The sequence below is a fragment of the Phaseolus vulgaris genome, chromosome 5 (assembly GCF_000499845.2).
Source record: "Phaseolus vulgaris cultivar G19833 chromosome 5, P. vulgaris v2.0, whole genome shotgun sequence".
NCBI lineage: Eukaryota > Viridiplantae > Streptophyta > Magnoliopsida > Fabales > Fabaceae > Phaseolus > Phaseolus vulgaris.
This window is the reverse complement of record NC_023755.2, coordinates 40,026,910-40,053,513: the sequence shown is the minus strand read 5'-3', so window position 1 is coordinate 40,053,513 and position 26,604 is coordinate 40,026,910. Positions and strand designations below refer to the sequence as shown.

The window sequence follows — 26,604 nt, the reverse complement described above, 5'->3', positions numbered from 1 at the left end:
GATTTTTAGGAGTACCAATATAAAAAGTCAATTTTTTAAAATGTTACGAGGATTCTTTATGACTTTTTTTTTTTTATAATAAGGTTGAAATATTTTTAAAATACTTATATTTATTTATTTATTTTGACTTATGAAAACAAAGATCATGATCTAAACCAAGAGGGGAAGGCCTTATCTATGGCCTATTGACTAGGCATGCTAGATTCTAGCTTCACTTTTTGTCATTCAAAAGTTTTTGGATGAGAATAAACCAAACAATTTCATGTATTAAAACAAAAAAGGAGGATTTTATATATTGAAACCATGCTTAACTTGGTGGGAAAAGATGCTACTTTTTTCTATACTCATTTTAAAATGGAAATTTATTTATTTATTATTGCCTTGTTAACTTTATTGTAATATAGAATGATATGTGAGAAAGAACTTACCTTTATATATGATTGACTTAATGACTTCAACATTCTAAACATTTATAAAAAAATTATATGGAAAAGCACAACCTGCACCACGCCTTGCAGCCTTTCCTATTCATATTACTTTTGGCATATCTTGGTGTGAAATCTCAAACATGTAGCAAAAGATTGTTTAAAAAGTTATAGAAACACAACACCTTTAATTTTCTGCCTTTAAAACTGAGATTACTCAAATATATATTCATAAGAAAATCACTAAATAGAAATTAATTTTAGAGACAAAAATAATTAGATGCTATAGTGATTAAATTAAAGACTATTTTAAAGACTAAAAAAATTATTGGTTTCTAGATTTGTTTTTATTATTATAAATAGTTTTTAAATTAGTATCTATTTAAAAACTTTGGTAACTAATTAGATATCAATTTAGAAACTATTTATCAATAATAAACTAATTTAGAAATCAATAATTTTGTTACTCTAATCACTATACCAATTAATTATTTTTTACTTTTAAAATTAGTTTCTATTTAATGATTTTCTTAGAGTGTATTGAATAATAAAGGTGATATTATCTTAATTATATTATTCTTAGATAACAAAATTATATTGTAAGTGTGAAAAGAAATTGCATTAGGTAACAATTTTTTACATACAATTAAGGAAAATTGTGTGAATATTAAATGATGATATTTTTTAATCATTAAAAAATTAAAAAATTAAAAAAAAACATAAACATTTAAGAGTGCTTCAACTCTTATATAAAATAATAATTACACTATTAGACCTCAACCATATTTCTCTTCTAAACTATAACAAAATATATTATAATTAATTATAAACATAATTATTTAATATTATTTATATATGCATGCTTATTTAATGGACATGAACAAGTAGAGTATACATTAGAAAAAAAAGAAAAAAAAACAATTAAGGTCTATAAAATCAATTGTTGGTATTATGATATATTTATCAAGTAAAAAATGAATTTGTTATATTTGTTAAGTTTTTTTTTTCTCATGGATGATTTTTAATATTTGATATTGCGAAATTTTTCTCATCTTACTGAATTTAAAAACTTTTTTTTATATAGGGATTAGAGTATTTCTTAAATTGTTCTGTGAATAAATCCTTTTCCTTGAAAGTGTAAATATGTCATTATTAGTTTGGCTAAAAAAGTAGATTTAGATTGCTATGCAGATTTCAAGATATGGTTTGATGTTAGTGTGGACCAATATAATTAAAAGACAAAACTTGTTTAAAAGTTAAAAAAGAAGTTTGAGTTCATCATTGAAAGTCAAATACAAATGATAAGCCATTTTGATATATTGCACTTCATGTTTTGTCCTCTCATAATCATTAAATGTTATGCTTTTGGATTATCTTAAATAAATGGTTACTAATTTAAATTTAACTAAACCATGTTGGATTATCTTATGTTGTGATGATGAAATAATAAAACCTATTATTGTAATTACACTTATAAACTCGTTTTAGTTAGTTTATAGTTTATTTTTACTAATTTTACTAGAGTAAGACATTTAGTAATGGGTTTATCCCATTATCTTGTGACATTTTTCTTACATAATATTTGAAGCAGTGTTTGAATTTATAGTTTTTCACTGTCTTTTTTTTTTTATATCTAATGGTTTATTTTAATTTTTAAGATGTTTAACTCTTTTTATTTTCAATAAAATATTTTATCTTTTAACCAAACAAAATAAGAGTTAAAAAATAACTAAGACACTTTTTTATAACCATTAACTAAAAGTATTAAACTTATAACTATTTAAAATAATTTTTTATCTAAAACTAGGAATACAACTTATAATATATTTTTTTACATTTTTAGCAATTAACTCAGCACTTAATTTTATCAAATACTTTAAATTAATAATTTACATGTTTCAACTAATCATCATTTTCAGTTTAAAAAAATAGTATATATTTTACATTAATAACATAGTTACTTAAAACTGAATTATTTCAATAACCAAAAACCTTTTTATTTTACCACAATATTTCAAATGGACAAAATATTTTACCTCTTTAAACTTTCTATCATCCCATGACTCTACAACTTTTTATCTACCAATGTCATACTAATAACATGCTATGTCATACTAATATTTTTATATGCACATGCTGGATCCTTTATGCTTTTTACACCAAATAATACCTTATTTCTTAAAATAATCGTATGTTTTTGTTGCAGCTTCTTAAAATAACAAGGTGAAAAGAATCGACAATCTAATTATACTTCAAAACTATTTAATTAAAACAGTTTTCATAAAATTAATTACTTTCTTCTTAAAAAACTGACTGCATTATATGACCAGGTTTACTATTTATATACACACATTAAGTCAAAAAACGATACATTTTGAAAATGATGATTTCCCTGACTGAAAACCAACAACTAATTTCTAACAACAAATATTACTTTTGTACTCTTAACCCTTTGATTAAGAAACAAAAGTATCATCTATAATACACCATGCTTTATTTTCTTCAGAAAGGATCTTGGTGATTAACAAAAAAAAATCGACATTTAAGTTAAAATGTTAAGTAAAACACACAGCACAGGGGGGTTAGGCATAATTTAACAAAAATGGAACCAAAAAATGACTCAATTGGATCAAATTGGTAGTCCCTTACTCCCTTTAGTGGTTTAGGGGTGCAAAAAATAGTTGAAGGCTCTACACATTCAAGAATCGCCAAAGAATCAGTGTTGCTATCAATTATTTGGCAGAGTCAAAAAAATCCTTGCAGGATTTGATAGCTCAATGAAATGACCAGCATGAGTCTAGTAAATACTGACAAAACTTCTATTCTAAAGTCGCAAAACTGCAAGGTATAGATAGACCAATCAAAACAAGGCCTCGTAATTTTGAGAGATGAAATTTTCTCCCTTCTCTTTGCAAATTTTATTTCTGTAAGAAAATTGTAAGATGAAATCAATGATGATCGCCATGTCCATAAGGATCACCACCAGGTCCGACCACTTGGAGCTGTGAAGAAAAAACAAATAATTAGTTTTAATGGGCAGTAATGCAACCATCAAAGTAACAAACATGTTGTAATCCAACTAGAATTTTAGGTTTGTGACACGAGTACAATTTAAGATTATTCAGTGTCCAGTTTACTGGAACTCTCAAGTTGTAGTTCATAAACCAAAAAACTGTAAGCATGCTGGACTGCACCAACTTCATAACCATATCCAGAAGCAGTGACGATAAATCCAACCAGAAGAGAAATTATAGTTCGTAGAGCATCTTCTATGCATGTAGTTATGATGTAGGGAAACAACATACAGTTTCTCTAAATCAAACATAATACCAGCTAAATGAAGCCTTGATGAGTGGTGACACTAACAGGAAATAACAAATCAGTTCCTGTAAAATTTCCCATCCAACATGAATAAAATTTTAATTTTAACCTAAATTAAGTACGCCCTACTTCATTGCTTCTGGAGCCAAAAGGCTTGTTCTTCTGACTTTTCACTTTTTTTAGGTTAAACCGGATTGACACTCATACGCAATAAATTGTGAAATTTAAACGTGTTAGATTCCCCATCAATTTAAAATGTCCTTTTTTGCTAAAATAGGAATCACACATACACACAAGACAGTATAGCATGCTATAACTGCAAAAACCAAGCAAATAATTGTCAGATAATCTTAGTTTAGTCTGTCAGGGAAATTCATAATATTGGGTAACAAATGAAAGGGACCCATAGTGTGTGATGACACACAGATCTAATGGGAGCATCCAAACAATTCGAATATTTTCAATCTACATAATCACATATCTTGACATCTAACTCAAAATATACCATGGTAAGTCACAATGGTATCAACAAATTCTAAATGTGATTCCCAACTTACCTCAAAATACTGTGTGCACACTGGACATTCATAAGGCTTGCCTTTCTCCAGCCAAAACCATACCACATCATGCTCATCTTCTGCAGAAAAGGGGGAATTTTCACCTCACAATGATACCAAGATCTAGTATTTTTTTTCAACAGATTATGAAAAGGCATGCACACAGATTCATAGAGAAAGACAACGAACACTTACCACCTTCATCTCCTGGGCATCCAACTATCCTTCTGTCATAGTAAGATTTAACAATAGCAGGTGCTTCCTACCAAAACAAACAACAGAGAAGTCATATATCAAACACACTTCAAAACAGTTATATATCGGGCAACATGAATCAACGGAACTTATTAAAAGGACACACACAAATCAATATTTCCACTTACAAAAGGGAAGAAGGAAGAAGGGAAAAAAGAAATGGCTAGGACATCAGATCCCTTGATACGAGATAATGAAGAGGATTTCCTCAGTTCAAATTCAAGTTGCATAGCGACAACTATACCTGTAGTTTAAGTCTGTTTTGTTTAATGTCAGGAAACTCTCAAATTGTGGTTGGGTAAAAGCTCAACAAGCTATAGATCCCCTCGATTTTCTAGCATCATGCTTATTCTTTAATCTTTATCTTAAAACCAAGTACAGATGATAGCTCCTACACTAAACTCAGTATGCGTGTATACATATTTTGCCCTTCACAAATCCTGTCAGAGCAACAGCTTTAGAGAATTGCTTCTACATTAAATTCAGTATACATTATAGTAATTAGTAACGCTCCCAAACCCAACAGTCATTTTATCACTTCAGCGTTCTACATATTTTTACAATTTGATTATATAATCCAAAACTGTGCTAATGACTTTATTCTGTACAGATTAAGCCAATCAAAATATTTTGTTTTAAACGATAATGTTAGATTAAGATATAATTCTGGTCTAAAACAACTAAATGAAACAAAAGGACAACAAGACAGCGATAGAGTACTTATAATGCGCTCTTAAGTAATTAGACTGCACATTACACATCCGATAGAAAGTTAAATAACTCAATACAAAACATTAAACGCACGCATGTTTATAAGGCAATAACACTAACCTTTGTGCCGAAAGGACCTTCAGGATGGTTGATTTTAAGAATATCCCTCCCCTAAACAAAAAATAAATCCATTGAAATGTAAAAAAGCAGACTAAAATTGAAAAAAAAATCAGGATATTCAATAAAGAAATCTCTTCAAACAGGCACAATCAATCCAAATCTTCTTCTGACATGTTATATGAACAGATTCGATTGATATCGTCGATTGCAAGGGAAAAATCCAAAATACCTCGAGATCGGCCTGAATCTCCTCTCGCTCGTGGCCGGTGGCAATTGGCACGACATCTTCGACGCGCTTTCTGACGGAAGAAGCGCCTGATTGGAATAAGAACAAGCGAAATGAAATTGAATTGAAGAAAAACAGAAGCGTGCAATTGAATCGGGAAAATAAAGGGAGAGAGCGAATACCTGATTGAGCGGTGAGGTGGCGGGTGAGGGGAGGGGCGGCGAATCGGAGACGGGGAGAAGAGAGCGCCGTGTGCAGGGATTTGAGGTTGGAAGAAGAGAGGATTCTCCGGAACATGATTAGGGTTATCGATCTGAGGAAATGGTGGCTATAGAAAACGTCGTTCTCGTTCACAACAGCTACTGCAGAAATGCTCCTTCACACTTTCAATGTGAATCGCACCAATGCTCTTCCAAACCTCAAGAAGAGGCCAACATTGCCACGTGAGCCACCCCCATCGCACGTGCCAGTCAAACAAATCTCTGATCAAACCTTCTTAATTTTGGCTTTCTCTCACAACTATTCTTACCAAATTAATTTTTTTTATATATATTTTAGTATGGAAAAAGTTAAATATGAAAATCACAAAACCCATTTCTTTATTTAATAACCATGTCCAAGTCTAGTAGAATATTTGTAGGTGGTAACAAATATACACAAGATTTATCCTAGTCTATATAAAAAAAATCAATTATCACAGTAAAAAAAACATTAAATTTAGAAATAAAAAATAATTAGTCACTATATTAATTAAATTATATACTAATTTAAAGATTAAAAAATTATTCAGATTTAAAGTGATTTTTATTATTAAAAAAATTTATAAAATGGTTTCTAAATTAGTATTTGTAACTTAAGTGTTTTAATGAATAATATTCTAGATTTTAAATTGTACCTAAAAAATTAATAGAAATTAATTTAAAATTTAAAATATTAGTCGTTAAAATTTTGATAGTTAATTGTTAAATACTAATTTAGAAATCATTTTATAATTTTTTTTTAATAATAGAGATTATTTTAAATACCAATAAATTTTTTAATTTATAAAATGATGTTTAATTTAATCAAATAGTAAATAACTATTTTTATTTTTAAAATTAGTTTTTATTTAATAATTTTTTTAAGTGTAAAGTTAAAAGTGATAAAAAGAATAAGATATATATATTTTTGGAAGTGTTTTGTTTTTTATTTGATCACTAAAGCATCAAATTTTAAAGATTGTCATATGTTTATCAAATTAGTTTCACGACATGGAAATTAATTAAAAAAAGTTATGTTATCTTAAGTCATACACTTTAATATATTTTATGCAATTATGCAATAACTTTTTAGATTTTTTTAATATTTTTAATAATATATTTTAATGGACAGAATAAAATTTATTCAGAGAGTTTAGATAAGTTGCCTTATTAGTATGATTTTGTTTAGAAGATGTCGTACTAATACAATATAACATCAACTTTAACTTCAATAGAGTAAAATATTAAAGTCGTATCATAATAAGTTGACTTTAATTTAAAATTTTCACAAAAAAATCATGTTGACTAAACATGATTTTAATTAGGATTTAATTAAATTGTGGTTAATTTATTTTACGATAATATTTGAGTTTATTAAAGATGAATGTATAAATTTAATAAGTTAAATTAAGCAACAATTTATTTAAAATTTATGTATAACAGTATATGAAATAAGAAAATGATGTAGTCTTAATTCTAATAAATTAAACTAAGTATTATTAAAATTTGTGTGTAACAATATATGAAATAAACAATTGATGTATTAAGTATGAAATCGTATCAAATGAAGCCATGTTAACAATCCACAACTTATCCAAATTTGTACATATATATATTTTTCATTTATTATGATAAACAAAACCATTTTAATGCCTAAACCGTAATATGACTAGAATGGAACAGGGAAATAGAGAAAATAAATTGTAAGAATGTGTTATTAAAAAAATATGTATAATTTCTTTTCAGCAAACTTTATATATTGATATTTGTGTGTATATTAAAAAAATTATTAAATAAAAATTAATTTTAGAAATAAAATAATTAATTATTATTTGACTATACTAAAAACTATTTTATCAATTAAATAGATTTTTAATCTTTAAAATAACTTAAATATAAAACAATTTTTAAATTATTATTTAATTATTAGTTATTAAGATTTTAGTCACTATCTTATATTTTAAATTAGTCTCTATCAGTGTTTTAAAAACTAATTCTAAATTAATAACTAAAAATTTAAGTAACTAATTTAGATAACAATTTAAATTTATTTTATAAATTTTTATTAATAATATAAATTATTTTATATATGAATAATTTTATAATTTTTAAATTAGTATATAATTTAATCAATATAGTGACTAATTATTTTTTAAAAATATAACACCAATGTTTAATTATTTTTTAAAAATATAACACCAATGTTTACATTTAAAAATGTATTGAATCGATTCAATTGCAACTTCGAATATGGAATTAAAAGGTATCAACTAGAAAAATGATACTCTGAATTATCGAACTAGAATGAAATACACGATCAACCAACATTTTTCAAATTTAAAAAAGAGTCCCAAAAAATGTTCGATCCTCTTATTTTTTATTTTTAATGATTTTTTAGTGTAAATATTAAAACATGTCATATTTAAATATTAATTTTTTATTTTATTTTAAACCAGTTAACTCTCTTGTAAAAAATGTTACAATAAAAGGAACTAATCATACAAAAAAAAAATCAATATTTTGTTGTAAAAATTGATTCCTTTAAATTAGTATAGGGAAGAGTGATGTTGAATTTGAGTTGCATTAATGGAAGAACTCTCTCTGACTCAGCAGTGCATTTGATTTTGATGGAAAAATAGATACATGGTAAACTCACTCACTCACTCATCAATGCTCACTCTTCTATATATTATTACCAGAATCATCTACTATATATGCTCAACTGCAACAATCAAGCACCTGTTTTCACTGTATTTGCTGTGGAATCTCATGATCAAGCACGTCTGGGATAACGAACACTCAGCAATTTTACATCATCTATCACTGGTCCACAGAGAGAACCAGAGTTATCACTCTTCATGGTGTAAAATGTGCTTAGGAACCTGAGACGTGTTCGTGTTGCAACAGCCTTGAACCGAAGTTTCCCTCTCACAGAACCTCCTTTGCCCTTAGATTGATATGGAATTTGGACAGTTTCTGCGCCTGCAAATGCTTCCACGATCATGGAACCTTCACATGCATTGTTGGCATCACCCACAGCGAAAGTGAGGTCATAGACCCTTCCGATTGTGGTGATCACAACCTGTGCAAGGGCACTCTCTTTCCCTGCAACAAGTTCAATGGCTCTTTTTCCCTCAGGCACTGCAAAGTGATCTGAATCAATGTACTTCACAGCCTTGAGAGACTCCACTATCCACCCTGGTAAGGGACTGTGAGCATCCTCAATGTGGGGTGGGATCAATGCCCCCCAAGACGAGTTTGGGAACAGATATGGCCCTTCTTCGAAGTTTCCATTTTTCAGCAAATTAGCTGCACCATGTTCAACACCCACTTTTTAAAACTTGTTGCATAATACAAAATGCACACAAATAAAGTTAGGAAAAATTACTAAGCTCATAATAGCTAGTGTTCACATCGGATATACGTATCGGACACGACACTTATACGACACTAGTATGATACATATCGGTGAAGTATTCTATATTATAAAGATTATACGTATATTTGTATCAGTATCCGTGTCGTATTAGTGTCAGTGTCAGTGTTTGAGATTATACGTATCTTTATATTAATGTTCGTGTCGTGTCAGTATCCATTTGAGTGTCTGTGCTATATCAGTAAGTATCTGTGCTACAAAGACTATGATAGTATTAGGAAAAAGTAAGAAGCTCAGACACACCTCTTACATTGTGTGTGTTCGTGTTTAATATACGTGTCGGACACTCACACTTATACGACACTAGTATGACACATATCAATAAAGTATCCTATATTATAAAGATTATACGTATTTTTGTATCAATATCTGTGTTATATTAGTGTCAGTGTCACTGTTTGAAATTATACGTATTTTTATATTAGTGTTCATGTCGTCCATTTGTGTTTGTGCTATATCAGTATCAGTGTTTGAGATTATACTTAGTGTTCTATATTAGTGTTCGTGTCGTGTCAGTATCCATTTCGGTGTTTGTGTTACAGTGGTAAGTCATGGAGTATTGTTATTTACCTCTGGTTCTTTTGGGTGGGTCCAAAACCTTGAGGGCAACAGAATCGATGAGGGGACCACAAGCAGGGTCCTCTTCTTTGCCAGGGTTATGGATGACAATTTCAGCTTCTGGGAAATCTGCTCTGAACCCACAAGTGAAAGACTCCCAACCATTGCTACCATACATGGTCTGAATGGGGATGATTCCCCAGTCCCTCTTCTCAGTGGTTGGAACCACAGAGACATTAAGTTTCTCCTCTTGTGCACAGGTTCTAGCAGCACCGAACGTGATGGCGTAGAAAAACCCCTCATTCAGCTTCACCTTCTGCTTGATGGAAGCTTCATCGCCAAGTCTCACTGCATAGTCACCCTCAGGCACAACCAGCAACATGTCACCCTGTTTCTGTCCTGATTTTATGTATTCGACCAGCCCCGTTATCGTCCAGTTAGGAATCGCATTCTGCCCAATCACCACCGAACCCTTCATTTCTGATGCCTTTGGGCCCCTCTCGAAGTTCCCATTTGGCAACAACCCTGAATTTTCACAAACACTTGGTGTGTCACTCTAAAAACAAATCAAACAATTTTTTTGTTTTCAAAACCACTTTTTGTCGTGTTCCATGTGCAAGAAACAAGTGCAGGTGACCACGTGAAAACATGACTAAGCCATGTGAAAAGATTTTCAGGCTTTCGTAAATCCTTACAATTTGTCGGTATTTTTATTATCAGATCTTTATCGCCACATCAATTATATATATATATTAATTATCTTAGTAAGATTATGTAAATAAATATGCATAAAGTTGATGGTCCATTTAGTAAGAAATTTTCCTTATACAATTTTTTAATGCAAAAAAACATGTTTTTTAGACGTCGGTTAACGGTGCAGAGGTAAAAATTATTCTCTCAATATAGAAAAAAATGAGTAATTAAAATATTGAATTAATTACGAAACCCATAAGACTTGTTGGTTTGGCTAGAGATAAATAAGTGTGACAAACTATATATATTTATACTTTTTCTTTTATAAATTTTCTGAATATTCAAACGACTGCATTAAAATTAGAGAATTCATCTGGTAGATGAGTTCTGTAGAGTTTCTTAAACAAAAAGTAACCATTTATGAGTGTAGCGTGAAAAATTAGATCTATATATAAATTAATTTATATATAAAAATTGAAAAGTGTGATAGAACTGAACTGATACTTTGTTAACTAGCTAGGAACAGGAAATTGTTTTAGAAGAACGAAAATTTGAAGGTTAATTCTGCTGCATGCTAATAGTATGATAACAGAAGGGCTTAAGATATGACCAAAAAACTTGTATCATTTAAAAAAACTTGAAGGTTTCTTAGTTCAAAACATATAAACAACAGCATACAAATTATTGATGCACTATCTTCAGTGAAGAAATAGTGTAACTAATTTCATAACCATTTAAATTTAAGCATATCTCAACCTCATAAAATTGTTCATGAAATTGATTTATAAGATGAGATTTACCTAACTCAACTTCATAAAATCGATTTATAATCTCAACCTCATTGTTCATGAAATCGGTTTATAAGATGAGATTTACCTAATTCAATTCATAAAATCGGTTTATAATCGATTTATAAGATAAGGTTTGCACTTACTTATTACTTACTTATTTCTTATAAAATGTCATAATCTTTAGTTGATGTAAAATCTCCAACAATAACTCCTAGTTACAAATCTGAATAACAGGATTTGGAGAATATGACTATACAAGTTGCATTGAATGGTTGGATCTTATCATGGTACATTAGTAAATGGTGGTTGCTTCAAAGTTGTAACATTGATGTAAGAATGAAGAAAGAAATTAAAGTGAAGATAATAAGAACTAACCATTTGTGAAGGAGAAAACAGCCTGAAAGGTTGAAACTGAGAGGAGTAAGAGTAGTTGCAGTTTAAGGTTCTGCATTTTCATGAGTTATGAGAAAACAGAGAGAGAGAGAGACAGAGAGAGAGAAAGAGAGAAGAAAGTGGTTTGAGGTTGAGATCCGAGAGGGAGCACTCGGTTTTATTCGAATGATTGCAGGAAAAAGCCACTGAGTTGAGATGGAACTACGTTAATGCCACTGGAACTATCCTATTGTTCAACCAAAACCTTTTCGGATTTCATTTTTCCAAGACAGATAGCTTTGTCTCCAAGAAGACATGCCAATATTGCTAAACAAATCTCACACGTGTCAAGAGTAAAAAAATGGTCATTAGTAATCTTTTTATATTAAACCTCATTTAATGCACTTTTGTTCAATACAAACCACATGGTTTATTCTAGTTACAATTGAAAAGCTGATAGCATTCTTAGTTAGAATTAACTTCACTATATTTAGAATAGAAGTAGATTTCAATTTTATAAAATTAATTTATAATATTAAGTTTGCATCTATTATATATTATGTGAGATTTTAAATAGTATTATGTCAATTCGTAAACAAAATTATATAATAAATTATTCGATAATAGATAATTTGATAAATTATTAAGAATGGATTTTAAATCTAATTCAACTTCATAAAATCGATTTATGACGTGAGATTTGCACTCACTTATATATTATGAAATATAGTCGATGTGAATCTCCAACACATTCCCTCACATTGAGCGTGGGACAATATATTATGGGTGATTCGATAATGGCTTGAAAACGGGTAACTTGATACATCCAACAAACAACCATTAAAATAGACTCGAAGATGACTCTGATACCATTTTAAGAAATGAACTTTAAATCTAACTCAATTTCATAAAATCGACTTATGAGGTGAGGTTTGTATTCCCTTATATACTATGAAATCTAGTCGATGAAATTTTCAACATAAATCCATCAAACTTTTATTAAAATAGATTTTAAAATAGTTCAATATAATCTATTTTAATAAAAATTATTTCTCTATATATATTATCACTCATATACAATTGCATGCATAATGAAATAAAAGGAAAAAGCTAATTCAAAGAAGAGAAGATAAGGTTTTTTCACCAGGTTTCAGAAATAAGATTAACACAACACTTGTAGCTGCACATGCAGTTCATTTACATAATTCAGAAGCAACAATTATCAGAGGCAGCAACGTTTCCACAATCCAAAGAAAGGAATATTATGAAGGGAAGTTTGATAATGTGGACACGTGTCATTTGGAAAGACATGGTTTTACAGTTGCAAGGAATTGTTTTAGAGAAGTAGAACATTTATGCATGCAGTTCTAGGCAGAAGGTGAGACAAAGCAATTAAAAACCACATGCTCTTTCAATCCAGAACATATACTGTCGGTGACTCTAAATCATTACCTATTTTTAAAATCTTATACTCATATTACTTTAATAACTTTTCACAATAAGATTTTTCTGCTTAAATAAAATTAGTTGAAGTGAAAATTGTCGTAATTGTATAAATAAAAAAAAATCAATATACGTATAAATAAAATTATCCAAAATTGAATCTTTTCTATAGAATTTCTTCTGTATTCTTTTCAATTCCGATAATTCCGTTAGATATGAAGTTATAATCAATTGGGTTAGACTGACTAGACATCATATTTAGTGAGTTAGTTTAATTATTGTACTTGTAACGAGACAGAATGAAAATCTAATAGTTGTCCGTGTGATGTAGGTTGCAGTTGGCGACCGAACTACGTTAAATCCTGTGTTGTTTATTTTCCGTAGTTGATTCGTAATTATGTGTGTTGCTTCCACTTGTGTTTTTTCCCATCACATTCTTTTAGGATATTTGAGTGAGGAGGTATCTGCAAAGACACTTTAACGTTCAAGTCAGCTACAGTCAATTTCAGTGATTCAGTTCAAGATTCAGAATAACATTACCTTTCACTATGAGAATTTCCTTCTGTTTATACTATTTTGATAGGTCTTATTCTGTTATAGTGGTTAAACCAGACCCAATAACTATTAATCCCGTTGTATTATCTTTTAATTAGAATTAACGTCTTTATCTCGCAATATGACATGGATGTTGATTTTTACCGAAAGACTGTTAAGTCATCCACCAATCATTCTGACTCCGAATTTCGTGTTATAACACAGTAATAGTTATTGTTCCTTAGGTTTGTTTTGGTGATCTCTGTGTGGATTTGTTTGTTTGTTTCACCGCCTTATCAGAATTCATAGAATTTTGTCCTTAATGCGAAGTGCAGTGTCTGTTAATTTGATTGGTGATTATCTTTTTTGAAAAGCACGAAGAATTTGAAGAGAAAATGGAGAAAAAAACAAAGAAAATGAAAAGTGGATGTCCATTTAAACATGGTTGTAGCACATGGGTTTGAATTTGATAATGTTTTGTGTCGATGTTGTTGGTTCTAGGAAGGTGGATTGGGTCCAAGATCTGTCTCAATTATTCAGAGTTGCAGAGCAATGGCACTTAGTTTAAAATCTGCATCAGATCCTATCTTGGGCAACCCATGTGAGAGTAACATTTTTAATTTGAATCTGCACCCTTCAAAAATGTTATTTCTTTTTTGTTCTTTGAGTAGAATCATAATGAAGAAGATAATGAAAGTGATTAAGGAACAGGTTAGAGAATTATTGCTTCTCTGTTCAAATGCGAGGCAACAATTAACATGCTTGCATGTGTTTTAACTTATGATCGCATCTATCTTGTTTCGACTCAACAAATGCAACTTAGTTAGTTAAAGATATTCAAATCCAAAAATATCTATAATAATATCTTAAAGTCATGATTAATTATAATACTACTATTTCAATAAATTTGAAATTTGAAATTAGAATATAATGTATATTGGTTACGACCAAACATCATCGATCGAAAATATCCTTTATGTTTAATATAATTTCATATTGTTTAAAAATTAAAGTAAATATCTGATTATATATTCTTTCTTTTTTCTCCAATTCACTAAAATATTTTTTAAAAATAAAACTATGAAGAAAATCTATAATAGATATGTAAGTATTGAGATAAAGTATCTTATGTATTTTATGTTTGTATAAGAGTTGGACCGTCCTGAAGTGATTCATATTTAAGAGAATATATTAAATGTGATGATGTTAAATAAATTTGAAATCAAAATAAAAATGTTTTTATAAAATTTATTATCTAATCTACCTATAATTAATTGGATTGAAATGGTATATGTACTTTTTTAATTTGAGTTAATTACATATTTAACTTGAAGATGATTGTTTTTATATTTAATGCATGTAATAGTTTGGTTTGAATTATTGCAAGGAATTTGAAATCTAAGTGGAGGCTTATTTATAGAAATTCTGTAACTTATCGAAGAAGTTTAAAGTTTCAACAAATGACAACATAAACATGTTGTTATCATAATTTTTTATTTATTTTTTATATTTTAAAATTTTAAATATTTATTAACTTTTCAAGTAACTCGTTTTAAATAAATTTGTTCTTTGTCGTTCTCTTTTTTTTATATTATACCGTTTATTTTAATTATTGTATTAATTATAATAATTATTTCGTTAATTTGATCAATATTATAATTTAAAAATTGACAATGCAAGATTTAGTTAATTTTTTATTACTCTTTTAATATTTTTATGTTTAACTATTTGTTTTAACCAATACACTAATTATTATAACAAAATATAAAATCTACATAAATTATTTCACTTAGTTTTAAAACTTAATTGATTTTTTTTAGGAAATAATATAAGACTAATAATACAAGAATATATGATAATTTTATTCTCATTGAACTTTCATTGTCATAGTAACTCGCCACTTCTACTACCACCACCGTACCACAGTTGCAACAACCTCTCACTTTCATTGTTTAAGCTGAAAAAAATTATATTTCGAATTTTACATATTAATGAATTTAATGTAATATGAATTGAATACAAAATTTATATTTCGAATTCTAAAATCCAGAATATATTGAAATTTTGAATATAATATATTCTGAACTTTAGAATTCAAAATATAAATCTTGTATTCAAATTTGTAGAATTCATAATCTATTAAATTTATTAATTTGAAATACAAACCAGAATTTATATATTTTAGATTGTTGAATTTAAAATATAAATTTGTATTTTAAATTGTAAAATTTGGAATGGAATATTTTTTGAAATATGGGGGTGTAAGAAGAAACTGTGAAGGTGTAGAAAGAATTTGTCTTTGATTAATTTTGTATGACTACTAATGAGTCCAATAGATTTATTTAGGAATTGCTATTTGTACCATTTACTCTTCCTTTCACACTCCTGTTTCTTTAAATTTAAAATAGTCCCTACAACTTTCTAACATTTAATATCGAGTCTGACACTCTTATAAAAATTATAATTTTCAACAATGTATTAAGAAGAAAATATTTTGTTTGATTGATTAAGTTTTCTTTAACGTGATATTTCTATGTTAACAGTATTTCTTATTTTAAAGTATATATGGTAAAAAAATGTTAATTATAAACTATTTTATTCTTTAGTTGTTGTTTTATCCTAACACATAAACAAACCAAATCATTCAAGTTATCAAAAGGTAAAAATTTAACCCTATCCCATATTTCTAGATCATTCCCTTATTCATGTTTTTTCTAACTCATTTCCTTATTCATGCACTCAACATAAGTAACTCCATTTATTCTTGTGTTTTTTTAGAGTTCTATCTCTTAGTTGAAGTTTGTGGAACTGATACAAAAACTTACTCTTAGAGTGCTCATCAAAGTTAGGATTTCTTTTACGACGCCTAGGTTCTTCTTCTTCTTCTTATCCATTGCCCTTATTTAGGTTGATAACCATTTGGATCAACATGTCCTTCATATCTTTTTTAATTTCATTTCTAAAATCATCCAATTTTCTATGTATCTTTTGGTATCATTTGTCTAAATTTTATTTCAAAAACCTAAGTTTCTCTCTCCAACCACACTCTACCAGTGGTTCCTTATTACTACCTTGAACACCTTGATGAATACATATGATCACTCATTTTAAACTAAAAAGAAATTATTTTCACACAAAAATTTATTCAATAAGAGTTATAAATAAATTTCACAAATAGTTTTTTTTAATTTGGAAGTTCCTATCAAGGTTAAAGAGTCAAGGTTTCTCTAAGTTAGTTCACTTAGAGGAAAGGCGGGGGAGTCACTTGGATCACTTCAGTATCAATGTCTTTCCTAACCAAAGATTTCTCAAATAGACTTAATCAATCACCCTTAAAAGAAACTCAACAATTTTTCCAAGTTGTGTGTGTGCAAGGCTTCCTTAGGATAAAAAATATATTAACTACAAAAATTGAGAGATACACCCTAGATATCACGAAGACCTAATAAAAGAAAAACAATAAATTAGCAAGAAGAAAGTAAAGTAAAACAAGAAAATCTAAATGAAATTTCTAAGTGAAAATGCAACTGACACTTTGAGTCTCTTGACACATTTTCACAGGACTAATCACTTGCTATCACAAAGTTCTTAATGAGATTGCTTTGAAAGCATTTTCCCAAACAAAAATAAAATAAACAAGAGTTAAATTTTTAACACAAACAAAGGTTTCATGATAATATGAAAAACAAAAAATTTGATGTTTGATCTCTGTAGCTTGTCAAATCTCCCTCTCAATTGTCTATCACTCCTCCTTTTGAACCTCTACTTGTTTGTTATCTAGAGAGTAGTCATCCTTAACTTTATATTTTTCTTTTCCAAGATGCTACCTAATAATGTTAGTCAACATTTTTCAAATATTACACTAAAAAAATAATTTTCATCTCAAAAGGTCAATAATACTTAAAATAAATAAAAAATCAAAAATTAAGAAACCTAAATTCAATATATTAGAAATGAAACAAACTCAAAAATTATCCAAAAATTAAAACAAGAAACTAAAAATTATAAAGAAAATAATCACTTGAAAAGAATTACCTAGAAAATGACACTAAATTGAATTGAATTAAAAAAACAGAAACTAAAAAATGATTTTCTTTAACCAAATGATGCAATTTCTGCACTTAGAACCAAAAATCATTACCAATTCATACATACAATGAATAGCCATAATCTGTTGGACCCCACTAGAACTATCAATTTGCTAATTGAATTTCTTTTTACCAATTCACGACAGTTACCAGAAATTCCTTTAGAAATTAAAGCTAATTTGCACCCATCGTTTGCACAGCACCGTGGCAGCTCCAACAAACTAAAACCAAAGAAATGTAAATGGTGTGGGTCCCACTAGTAGAATTTATAGGAATGAAATTTAGTAGATTTTTCAATGAACTTCTCTGCACTCCAATTCTCACCAATCAAGTATATCTCTCTCATATCACTTTTTCATGCTTGAGTACACCAATTCTCACGCTCAACCTTTTCCACTAAAATTGTTGAGAAATTGAATCACTGCATCAAATAGTCAAATCACGTATTCACCAAGTTTCACTAATCAATCACCACGTTATCTTCTTGAAAAACTAATTTCTCAATTTTCACACGCAAATTAATTATAGCAATTCCAGAATTTGCAATGAATTCTGCACCTTGACCGAGTTCTGTTTAAATTTCCCTGAGCTGCTTGATTCAAATTAATGCACTGAAACTGTTCGATGAAAAGAAAAAATACTTCACTGGATTTCACTCTTTTACTGATATTAAGCTGCACCGTCAAATAGATTAAGTGCAATACAACTTCAATTGCTATGCACACAGAATATACCAAACAAAAGCATATAAGTTGTTTGTTAAAAAGCTTCAAAAGAAATTTTAATTTCCAGAAAATACAATAATTGATTCTAATCAGAATTTTTTCCCAAACAACATCAACAACACCAAATGAATTAAACTTACGGACTCACAGTGTAATGTCGAATTCATCTGATTCTTCACATGTATGAATTGCACCTATCAATCACGCATAAACAATTCTTCAGCGCCTTTCAAATCGCGATTCACATTCGCCACTGCTTTGCTTCATCAAATTAAACCCGATCAACATCACTGTTGAACGATTTCGAATTCAAGATCTATTCCGGTCATCTTCTCCAATGCTTCGCCAGAAATTTGCCGGAGAACGCCACTTCCGTTCGCAATTCAACACCGCACCGTTTCTCCAATGAATAATTACGCCGAGAAAATTGCACTGAATGAAATAATTCTGCCTCCCTCAAAATTGCTTCAATGCTTCAACGAAGAACAACGAAACAACACCGATTAATCTCGTCTCCGAAACTGTTCCGATCAGCTTCGTGTTTACACGTTTAAAGATGAACAAACCTCACCGCTGTTCATCGTTTGCTGTTTTCTGTTCGCCGAAAATCGCGAAAGCGTTTGCCAGTCAACACCGTTCCACTGAAACTCCGGCATCGTTGGCAATTGAATATGAAGCGTTTCTCCAATTCCAATTTCGATTTCGTTTTCAATTTCGCACCAAACCTCACATGTTTTCAAAATCACTCCAAAAAAAAGAATGAAACCAAGATGAACTGAATTATTTTCTCCCTACTTCAATTGTTTATTTTATAACTATTTTATAACATATTCTTATTTAATTATTTTATATTATTTAAATATTTTTATTTCACATCTTATTTAATTATTTTACGTCTTGCTGGTGGTAGACTTTATTTTACTTAAAAATTAATTATCTAGTGTTTTATTGATTATATATATATATATATATATATAATAACTTTGACATGAATTAACAGAAAAATAACCCTTTGACAGCTATCAATTTTTTGATAATTTGCTTTAATAATAAAATGTTTTATTTATATGATAATAAACATAAAAAAAATTGAAATAAAAATATTATATATAATTTATCAAAGCATGGTATAAAATAGGAAGGTGTAAAGCTATCATGTTCTAAATTAATATTTAATATATTATCGCATTTTGTTTTGCAGTCACAATTATTTCAGTACTTAGAGTTTTTATGATGTCCAAATTATATAGACAGCAACCATACCAGAAAGACTAAAAATATAGTTTTAACAAAGAAAAACATTTACTTAACAGCACACCCAATAAATTAATATTTTAATTATATTTAATTTATTTTTTAATTTTAATATTAATTTTGGGTGGAAAAGTAAACTTTTCCAAAAATTTAAGTGCCAAAGTAATTGGGTAATTTTTCTAGCATAAAGTTTCTTTTGACAGTGCTAATAGCAAAAAAACATCCCAAATGGTATCAATGTATCAGCACCTTTTTCTTACAAGTTCCAGAGCCATGAAAGCTTAGCCTCCTAATAGATGCAGCTTGAAAATTTCTAGATTCTAATACTCTATCTTAATCTATATATTGCTATCACCATCTGTTTTTCTTCTAGAGTAGAGGTGCATCAATGTCAGATCAGATCCCTTCTTCAGGGATTATGCATTTACCATTATACTATCGATTCATCACCTTCCATCACTAACAATCTGTGCCTGGGATCCATTTTCATCAGGGTGTATCTGTAAATCCTCAGCATTCAAACCATCAAAAAAAATACTCACATGAGAGAAAGAACATAAAAAGGGAAACTAACAGTTGAATTAGAATCAGTAACAGTGGAATTGCTGTCACCTGGTGATTTCTTTCCTCAGTGAAGCTGACAGTTCTGACCTTCAACTCCCCTCTATTTGTAGTTAACTCATCTAATATTTCAGCATTAACTATTTCTACTGATCCAACTCCTGGTGATTCCATCTCCTGTTAAGAGTAAACAAGCTCTTTCGTATCCCACAGTGCAATGTAAAGGAGAATTAAGAAGAAATGGTGATAATATTGAGTATGGCATCATTACCCTGAAGGACCTATTGAAAGTTAGTCCTGGAGCAGCAACTATTTCTTCATATTCAGCTGCGTCTAGTTCCCTAAGATGGTGAGGCTTGAACAGCTTGGGGAGTATATGCTGCCTCAGTGTGATCAGGAAAAAGAAAGGCAAGGGGAACAGTATTCCAGCTATGGGAATCCATGTCACTCCAAAGCAAACCAAGAAATACACAAATTGGAAGATTGTGAAGGCTACTATGTATTTGTGAGGTACTGACTCAACAAAGGAAGCATGATCCCCCTCCAACAACCTGCCAAAAATTATATATAGGTTGGTGTTGGAAATAGAATTAATTGAATGAGAATATTGACAGTGGAAATTTCATGCTTTGGTAAAAATGGTGAAAGAATAGTAACTTTTACTTACTTGTACCACCTACTAGGTCTTACAAAAAGGAGTAGCAACCTTTCCCAGAATTGATTTCCTGGAAGACTATCAATGGCCATGTAAGCAAAATATCCCCACAGAACTGAAGTTGGTATCTGTTTTATGACAGGCATGCCAAAGATGGATGCTCCTATAAGGATTGATTGTAAAAGATTGCTCACTCTCTGCTCCTTTACTCTGACAGGCAAATATGCATCAATGTGTTTCTCAGGATCAAAGTTACTCTTGTTGTCAACTCCTTTGTCTTCACCGTTTAAGACAACCTCTTTCAAATCCTCTAGTTCTTTGACGACTGAATGATTCTGCAAGCAGTCAAATTCACGACCAAAAGAAAAGTAAGCTATGTATCAATTCACTTAATTGGACAGGGGCAAGAGGATTAAGGGAGTATATGCTTACATCTGGACAGTTATCCATTTCTATGAACACTGCTTGCATCTTCCCATAGATTTCAGAATTGCTAGCTTTCTGATTTATGCTTTCCTTGGCACTTTTAACCATCTTTCTTCGGATCAACTGCCATTGAAATAAATAAAAAAACACCATATCAAGTAAGCCATTCAATCAAGATAGTCACTACTAATACTCATTTATCCTTTCCACCTGTTTCTTGAGAACAGCCAGGCTCTTGGTGTGCATAGGAGATTGAGGAAGAACTCCATTTGAAGGTGGTAAGCCAATTAATCCACAAAGCAAAGTCTGAAATTATTTATCCAAGGAAAATCATCAATTCCACTCGGATCACTGGTGTAAATGACCATTAAACAGACAAGTACAAGAGAGAGATATACCGTTAGTCCTAGCAACAATATGTCATAGTGGTATGCAGAAGGTTTCTTGAGATTGAATTCCTTCTGTTGTGCCAACTGGGAAGCAACACTATGGTCAAAGAAGTAAAGCCCCGCTATCATTAAGGCGGGAATAAAAGCAGCAAAAATATAAGAAGGAGAAACCTTCCCCATATCCTGCAGAAAATGCTGTATAAGTAATCTCCAAAACTACTAAAGTAAGAAGTGCTGTGACTATATGCAATATTACTGATTACATTGATTACTGTCCAGTGATGTAAAGATGTAGAGTCCCAAACAAGAGGAGAGGTGAGCCTTCTGGGAACTCCAGAAGGCACTTTACTCGGTACTATGAATGATAGTGCTGTCCACACCACCACCATTAAAGGCACCCCATAGTCTGCAACGAAACTTCTAAACCACCCTGTTCAATAAACAAACAATGTCAGATTCCCCACTTCAACCATGCTATGGCTCAAATCACTTGAAGTTCACTTAACAAACCTGTGCCATATAACCATGACCTTGCTTTTCTGCTCTTTAAAGACGTATAGAGAAGGCCAAAGGTGAAAATAATGCCCAGCAATCCATTTGCATACAGCCAATGAAAATGGTACTTTTCCGATATTGGGTCTCCCTCTTTAGGAACTTTGAACTCACTTACAATTCCCTGAACTTGCAAAAACTTGTATCAAAGTCCTTTTCCCATGTATTATGCCAAATCATGTTTAATTTGATAGTTGATACCTAGACTAATATACCACAAACTGACCTTTATAGCCTCTTGAAGGAACAAGACTGTGATCAACATGCCAAAAAGCTCACCAGCGATCCTTGTAAATTTATTGATGATATTTCCAGCATTGAATATTGCTAGAAGAAACAGCAAGAGAGCAGTCCATACACAAACCCTGGGATGTTAATTATATCAATTAGACATTGATTTCACAACAAACTTGGGTCTTATAGAAAGTGTTTTTCTTACCATCCTGCCCAAGCTAGAAAGAGTTCTCGTCCCAAGGAATCCTTATCTTTGGCAAAGTTGTACAAATAGGTGTACATAATGATAGTGGGTTCAGCAACTCCTACTATTAAGAGAGGCTGGCCACCCAAAATTGAGTGTACAATTCCACAAATAGCTGTAGAAGCCAGCGTTTCTACCGTACTCAAGCTTCCATCTATAGACAAATAACAACTTGTTCAATCTCACTGTCAAGTTTTTCACTAATAAAGATAGTTCGAATGAGACAGAAGAACTAATCTCTAATTTTTCATTCATACATTTAACTTGAAACCATTCCTTCTCATGCTCACTCATATATAGTGAATGCGTGAGGGGTACAAAAAGCTTGTGCTGAATGTATGAAACACACTCATTCGTAGTATAGAAGAAGCATTTCATTCAACTTTCTTATGAAATACGAAAGATGTACTTCGCTAAAATACTTCTAAATAAAATCATGAGATTTATTAATGTAGAATTTTTATTTTCTTATAGTAAAACACTTCTTTTAAAAAGCAAGTTGGTGGAGATAACTAATCCGAAAAGAAAGAAGTATCTGGCAAGTTAATCCTTCTATAAACGAAGTGTGTTACGTTGGAAAACATCTTTTGTATACACATATATGTTAAGACAAACACCAGATAAGAGAAGAAGATAAAAAAAAAACCTGTGTCTCTGCTTAGCTGCTCGCCAAAGGCAATAACTGGAAGAGCAGAAGCAAAGAAAATATAGGTAGTTGGGGCTAATATTCTGTCAACAAAAAGAGAGTTTTCATTAAAGAGTACCATTTTTCTTAAAAGTCTGCTTAATGATGAACTGATATAGAACAAACTTACCCTGCTCCTGAGTAGAGACCAGTTGTCCAATCATCTTTATAGTGCAGAGCTCTTCCTCGAAGGTCGTTTTTAACACCCTTGAAAGGTGCTTTTAAGCTTTCCATCTCTGCATCCACACTCTGATATGAGTCAAAACCATTAAAAATTCTCAAGCATCCAAAGGCATAGAAAAAACGTGAAAGTCAAAAACAATACAAATACAATCACTTAAGGTTCTCTCTATTGGTTTAGGCTTCTTTCACCAACCAATTTGACTGGAAACAGGGCACATGACCATCACTGGAACAGTCAAAAGAAATTAAAAAAAAAAATACTGAAAAACACGGAAATGTATGACTCCAATTTAACATTCGTTTTCAGTTTCTGGAAGTTCTGTTCGATCAATAACAAAACATAACCGAAAGTGGTATAAATAACACGATACTCGTGTTCAAGACAAGAAAAAAAAAACAGTTAAACAAGAAATCAGAATTCCTACACAAAAAAGAAGCCAAACTCATCACATTTACAAGTACATGCAGAATTCATACACAAACCAACTGACGCCGTTTGAACAACAAAAAGGCACATGCAGATTGAAAAACGAATGCATATATACGAATGATACATAGTTAATACTCAATGCAAAAACGATAAGAACGAAGAAGAAGAAGAAAAAGAGAGATGAAACTGTACGTAGCGGGAGTTGTTGACGTGGCCACGAGGAGAAGAGCGAAGCAAGTGTTGGAATTGGTTTTGCGTTTGAGTTTTGGTGCTTTTATTACGGCAGAAGAGTAATGAGACGAGAGAGAAGCAAAGTCCACGTTGTTGAGAAGGAGAATCCTAACTGGTCCCCACTGTCACAAAAAAAACTACTGTTTTACAAATCTGAAAGCATTTCACACTCAAAAAGTGCATCGAAGTTTTTTGAGATGGTGAAGTTGAACTTTGTATCATGAAGAGTGAGGAAGTGTTAGGTTGAAGAAGAAGAGAGAAGAAGGTAGTTTCTCCAAGAGAAAATGATACTTTAATATTTTTTAGAGTTTTATACAACTCTACCATGAATTAAAAAATAAATATATAATAAAAAAAATTATAATTAAATAATATTAAAAAAATATTAAAAATAATAATATTAAAAATTGTAATGTGATTATATAAAATCTTGAAATTATCAATGATATATATTCACAAATATTCACTATACAATTTCTAATTGAAAAATGATACATTGAAAGCTTGTTCTAATCATTTTTTTTTATGAAATAACAACAATACCCTTTTTCATATCATCAGGTTGTATAGTGGAGCAGTGTGTTAATATATCATTATTCTTTTATCTATATTTTACTGGAACAACAATACTTTTTTTATATCATCAATTAGAAAGAATAATATACAATCTGATGATATAAAAAAGAGTATTGTTATTATTTCATACAAAAGATGATTGTATAATGGAGCAAGTTGTTAATGTATCATTTTTCTAAATACAATTTTCTAAATTTTGTTGGAAGATGTGTTCACTATAAATGTCTGTGTTTTTCTTTCTGAAAAAGATACAGTTATTACTATATGGAATGACAAAATTAATAACTTTTTTCTTTAATGCTTTATGTGAAAAATTCTTACAGTTGTGTAGGGTAGGTTTTTTTTTGTTTAAGGAATCATCACTCTTAATTTGTTATGTCATTGATTTAAGCTATTATTATGAAAATTGTATTAACTTTTTAATAATGAATTGAAATGTTACATTTTTATGATCTTTTATTATTCTTTTATGTTGAATACAAAATTTATAAATACATATATTAATAATTTATCAATATATTTAAAATTTTATGCTTTACTGAGGAGATATTTAAAAGTATAAAAATGTGTACTGTTAATTATAGAAAAAAATTAAGATTGGAAAGAGCAAAAATTAAGGTGTATTGATGTATTGTTTCATATTTCTCATTTATATTTATTTTTTACTTTTAATGATTTATTCATCTTATCTTAATTCTTTATGTAGTAATATTTACACTTTTATTTTTTCTACCCTTTTGTTTTTACTTTTTTATCTAACACACATTTTAAATTAAACATTTTTAATTTATAAAAAATTTATTTTTTTACTCATTCATTAAAAATATTTATTTTTAGTGTATTTAAAATTAAAATTATCAATTTTTTTAATTTATTAATTTATTTATTTTTTTACTTTTGAAATAATAATAAATAAAATAATAAAAACAAACAAAGGTGTAAGAAATAAAAGTAAAAGGATGATATTGAAAAAATAAAAAACGTAAATAATGTTACGTGAGGAATTAAATAAAGTTTAGGTGTTTTAAACTTCCCCAAAAAAAATTAGTTAATTATCCACAAAAAAGAGAACATTTTAAACTATTTTAAAAGGTTAAAGGAATAACCTTAATATTTTTTTTAAAAGTTAAGGAATCAAATTGATGACATCAAAATTGAAAAATTAATTATGATTATAATTTAGTCCAAACTATTATAAAATCACAGTAGCAAACAAAATATAGAATAGTTAAAAAAATATTTTATAAAACATGATAAATTGATTACTGTATATCTATTTAGTATTTAATGATTTAATTAGTTATTTTAATTACAATATAGTCTTTTGAGTCCCACCATAATTACTATGATTAAATATAACGTATAATAATATTTTATATGAAATTTAGAAGAAAAAAAAAGTGCACTAGATTTAAGCAAGAAAAAAATGGATATATGTTAAAGGACAAATATTTCTTCATAATAATATAACAATATACTAAAACTTATTTATTACAAGATGAGTAATAATATATATATATATATATATATATATATATATATATATTTATATATATAATTATTAAACATATTTAAAGGATTGTCATGGTGCCACCACATTTGTTGTCATAAATAAGACACTTTTATTTATTAAGCATTTAGATACAATTTTATTATGTGATATTTTATTTAATTTTTGTGTGAGTTGTGA

General features: G+C 29.5%; 3 protein-coding genes across 4 annotated transcripts; all 3 read right to left on the bottom strand.

Annotated features, from left to right (window-relative positions):
* Window positions 1–3,049: 3,049 nt before the first annotated feature.
* Window positions 3,050–6,072, bottom strand: LOC137836002 (cytochrome c oxidase subunit 5b-2, mitochondrial-like). 2 transcript variants are annotated; one of them, XM_068644795.1, is made up of 6 exons: window positions 5,798–6,072; window positions 5,619–5,704; window positions 5,390–5,440; window positions 4,499–4,565; window positions 4,304–4,383; window positions 3,050–3,427 (listed from the first exon to the last, which is right to left on the bottom strand). In XM_068644795.1, exons 1-6 carry the CDS (start codon window positions 5,910–5,912, stop codon window positions 3,374–3,376), a joined length of 453 nt encoding a protein of 150 aa, XP_068500896.1. In that variant the 5' UTR covers window positions 5,913–6,072; the 3' UTR covers window positions 3,050–3,373. The 2 variants fall into 2 exon arrangements, with proteins under 2 accessions (XP_068500896.1, XP_068500895.1); XM_068644794.1 differs by having other exon boundaries at window positions 5,619–6,028.
* Window positions 6,073–8,437: 2,365 nt separating this feature from the next.
* LOC137836001 (BIIDXI-like protein At5g11420) lies at window positions 8,438–12,013 on the bottom strand. The gene is made up of 3 exons (XM_068644793.1): window positions 11,708–12,013; window positions 9,861–10,373; window positions 8,438–9,163 (listed from the first exon to the last, which is right to left on the bottom strand). The coding sequence occupies exons 1-3, from the start codon at window positions 11,787–11,789 to the stop codon at window positions 8,628–8,630; spliced, it is 1,131 nt and encodes a 376-aa protein (XP_068500894.1). The 5' UTR covers window positions 11,790–12,013; the 3' UTR covers window positions 8,438–8,627.
* A 7,901-nt stretch (window positions 12,014–19,914) lies between these two features.
* On the bottom strand, window positions 19,915–24,623 carry LOC137836000 (boron transporter 4-like). The gene is made up of 14 exons (XM_068644792.1): window positions 24,300–24,623; window positions 23,625–23,730; window positions 23,456–23,538; window positions 22,771–22,963; window positions 22,558–22,696; window positions 22,290–22,455; window positions 22,043–22,209; window positions 21,789–21,962; window positions 21,601–21,696; window positions 21,397–21,513; window positions 20,977–21,299; window positions 20,581–20,860; window positions 20,361–20,486; window positions 19,915–20,248 (listed from the first exon to the last, which is right to left on the bottom strand). Exons 2-14 carry the CDS (start codon window positions 23,726–23,728, stop codon window positions 20,195–20,197), a joined length of 2,022 nt encoding a protein of 673 aa, XP_068500893.1. The 5' UTR covers window positions 23,729–23,730; window positions 24,300–24,623; the 3' UTR covers window positions 19,915–20,194.
* Between the last annotated feature and the right edge of the window lie 1,981 nt (window positions 24,624–26,604).

What these genes read in the sequence shown, in the direction of transcription:
- LOC137836002 (XM_068644794.1), bottom strand. Translation starts at nt 5,912, where the DNA reads ATGTTCCGGAGAATCCTCTCTTCTTCCAACCTCAAATCCCTGCACACG. An exon ending in AAGGTCCTTTCGGCACAAAG is followed by an intron (nt 4,566 to 5,389) that starts GTTAGTGTTATT and finishes TTGTTTTGGTAG; the next exon opens with GAAGCACCTGCTATTGTTAA. An exon ending in ATGCCCAGGAGATGAAGGTG is followed by an intron (nt 4,384 to 4,498) that starts GTAAGTGTTCGT and finishes CCTTTTCTGCAG; the next exon opens with AAGATGAGCATGATGTGGTA.
- LOC137836001 (XM_068644793.1), bottom strand. Translation starts at nt 11,789, where the DNA reads ATGAAAATGCAGAACCTTAAACTGCAACTACTCTTACTCCTCTCAGTT. An exon ending in TGTTTTCTCCTTCACAAATG is followed by an intron (nt 10,374 to 11,707) that starts GTTAGTTCTTAT and finishes GTGAAAATTCAG; the next exon opens with GGTTGTTGCCAAATGGGAAC. An exon ending in CCCACCCAAAAGAACCAGAG is followed by an intron (nt 9,164 to 9,860) that starts GTAAATAACAAT and finishes AACATGGTGCAG; the next exon opens with CTAATTTGCTGAAAAATGGA.
- LOC137836000 (XM_068644792.1), bottom strand. Translation starts at nt 23,728, where the DNA reads ATGGAAAGCTTAAAAGCACCTTTCAAGGGTGTTAAAAACGACCTTCGA. An exon ending in TGGCTGTTCTCAAGAAACAG is followed by an intron (nt 21,514 to 21,600) that starts GTGGAAAGGATA and finishes TTTCAATGGCAG; the next exon opens with TTGATCCGAAGAAAGATGGT. An exon ending in AAATGGATAACTGTCCAGAT is followed by an intron (nt 21,300 to 21,396) that starts GTAAGCATATAC and finishes GACTGCTTGCAG; the next exon opens with AATCATTCAGTCGTCAAAGA.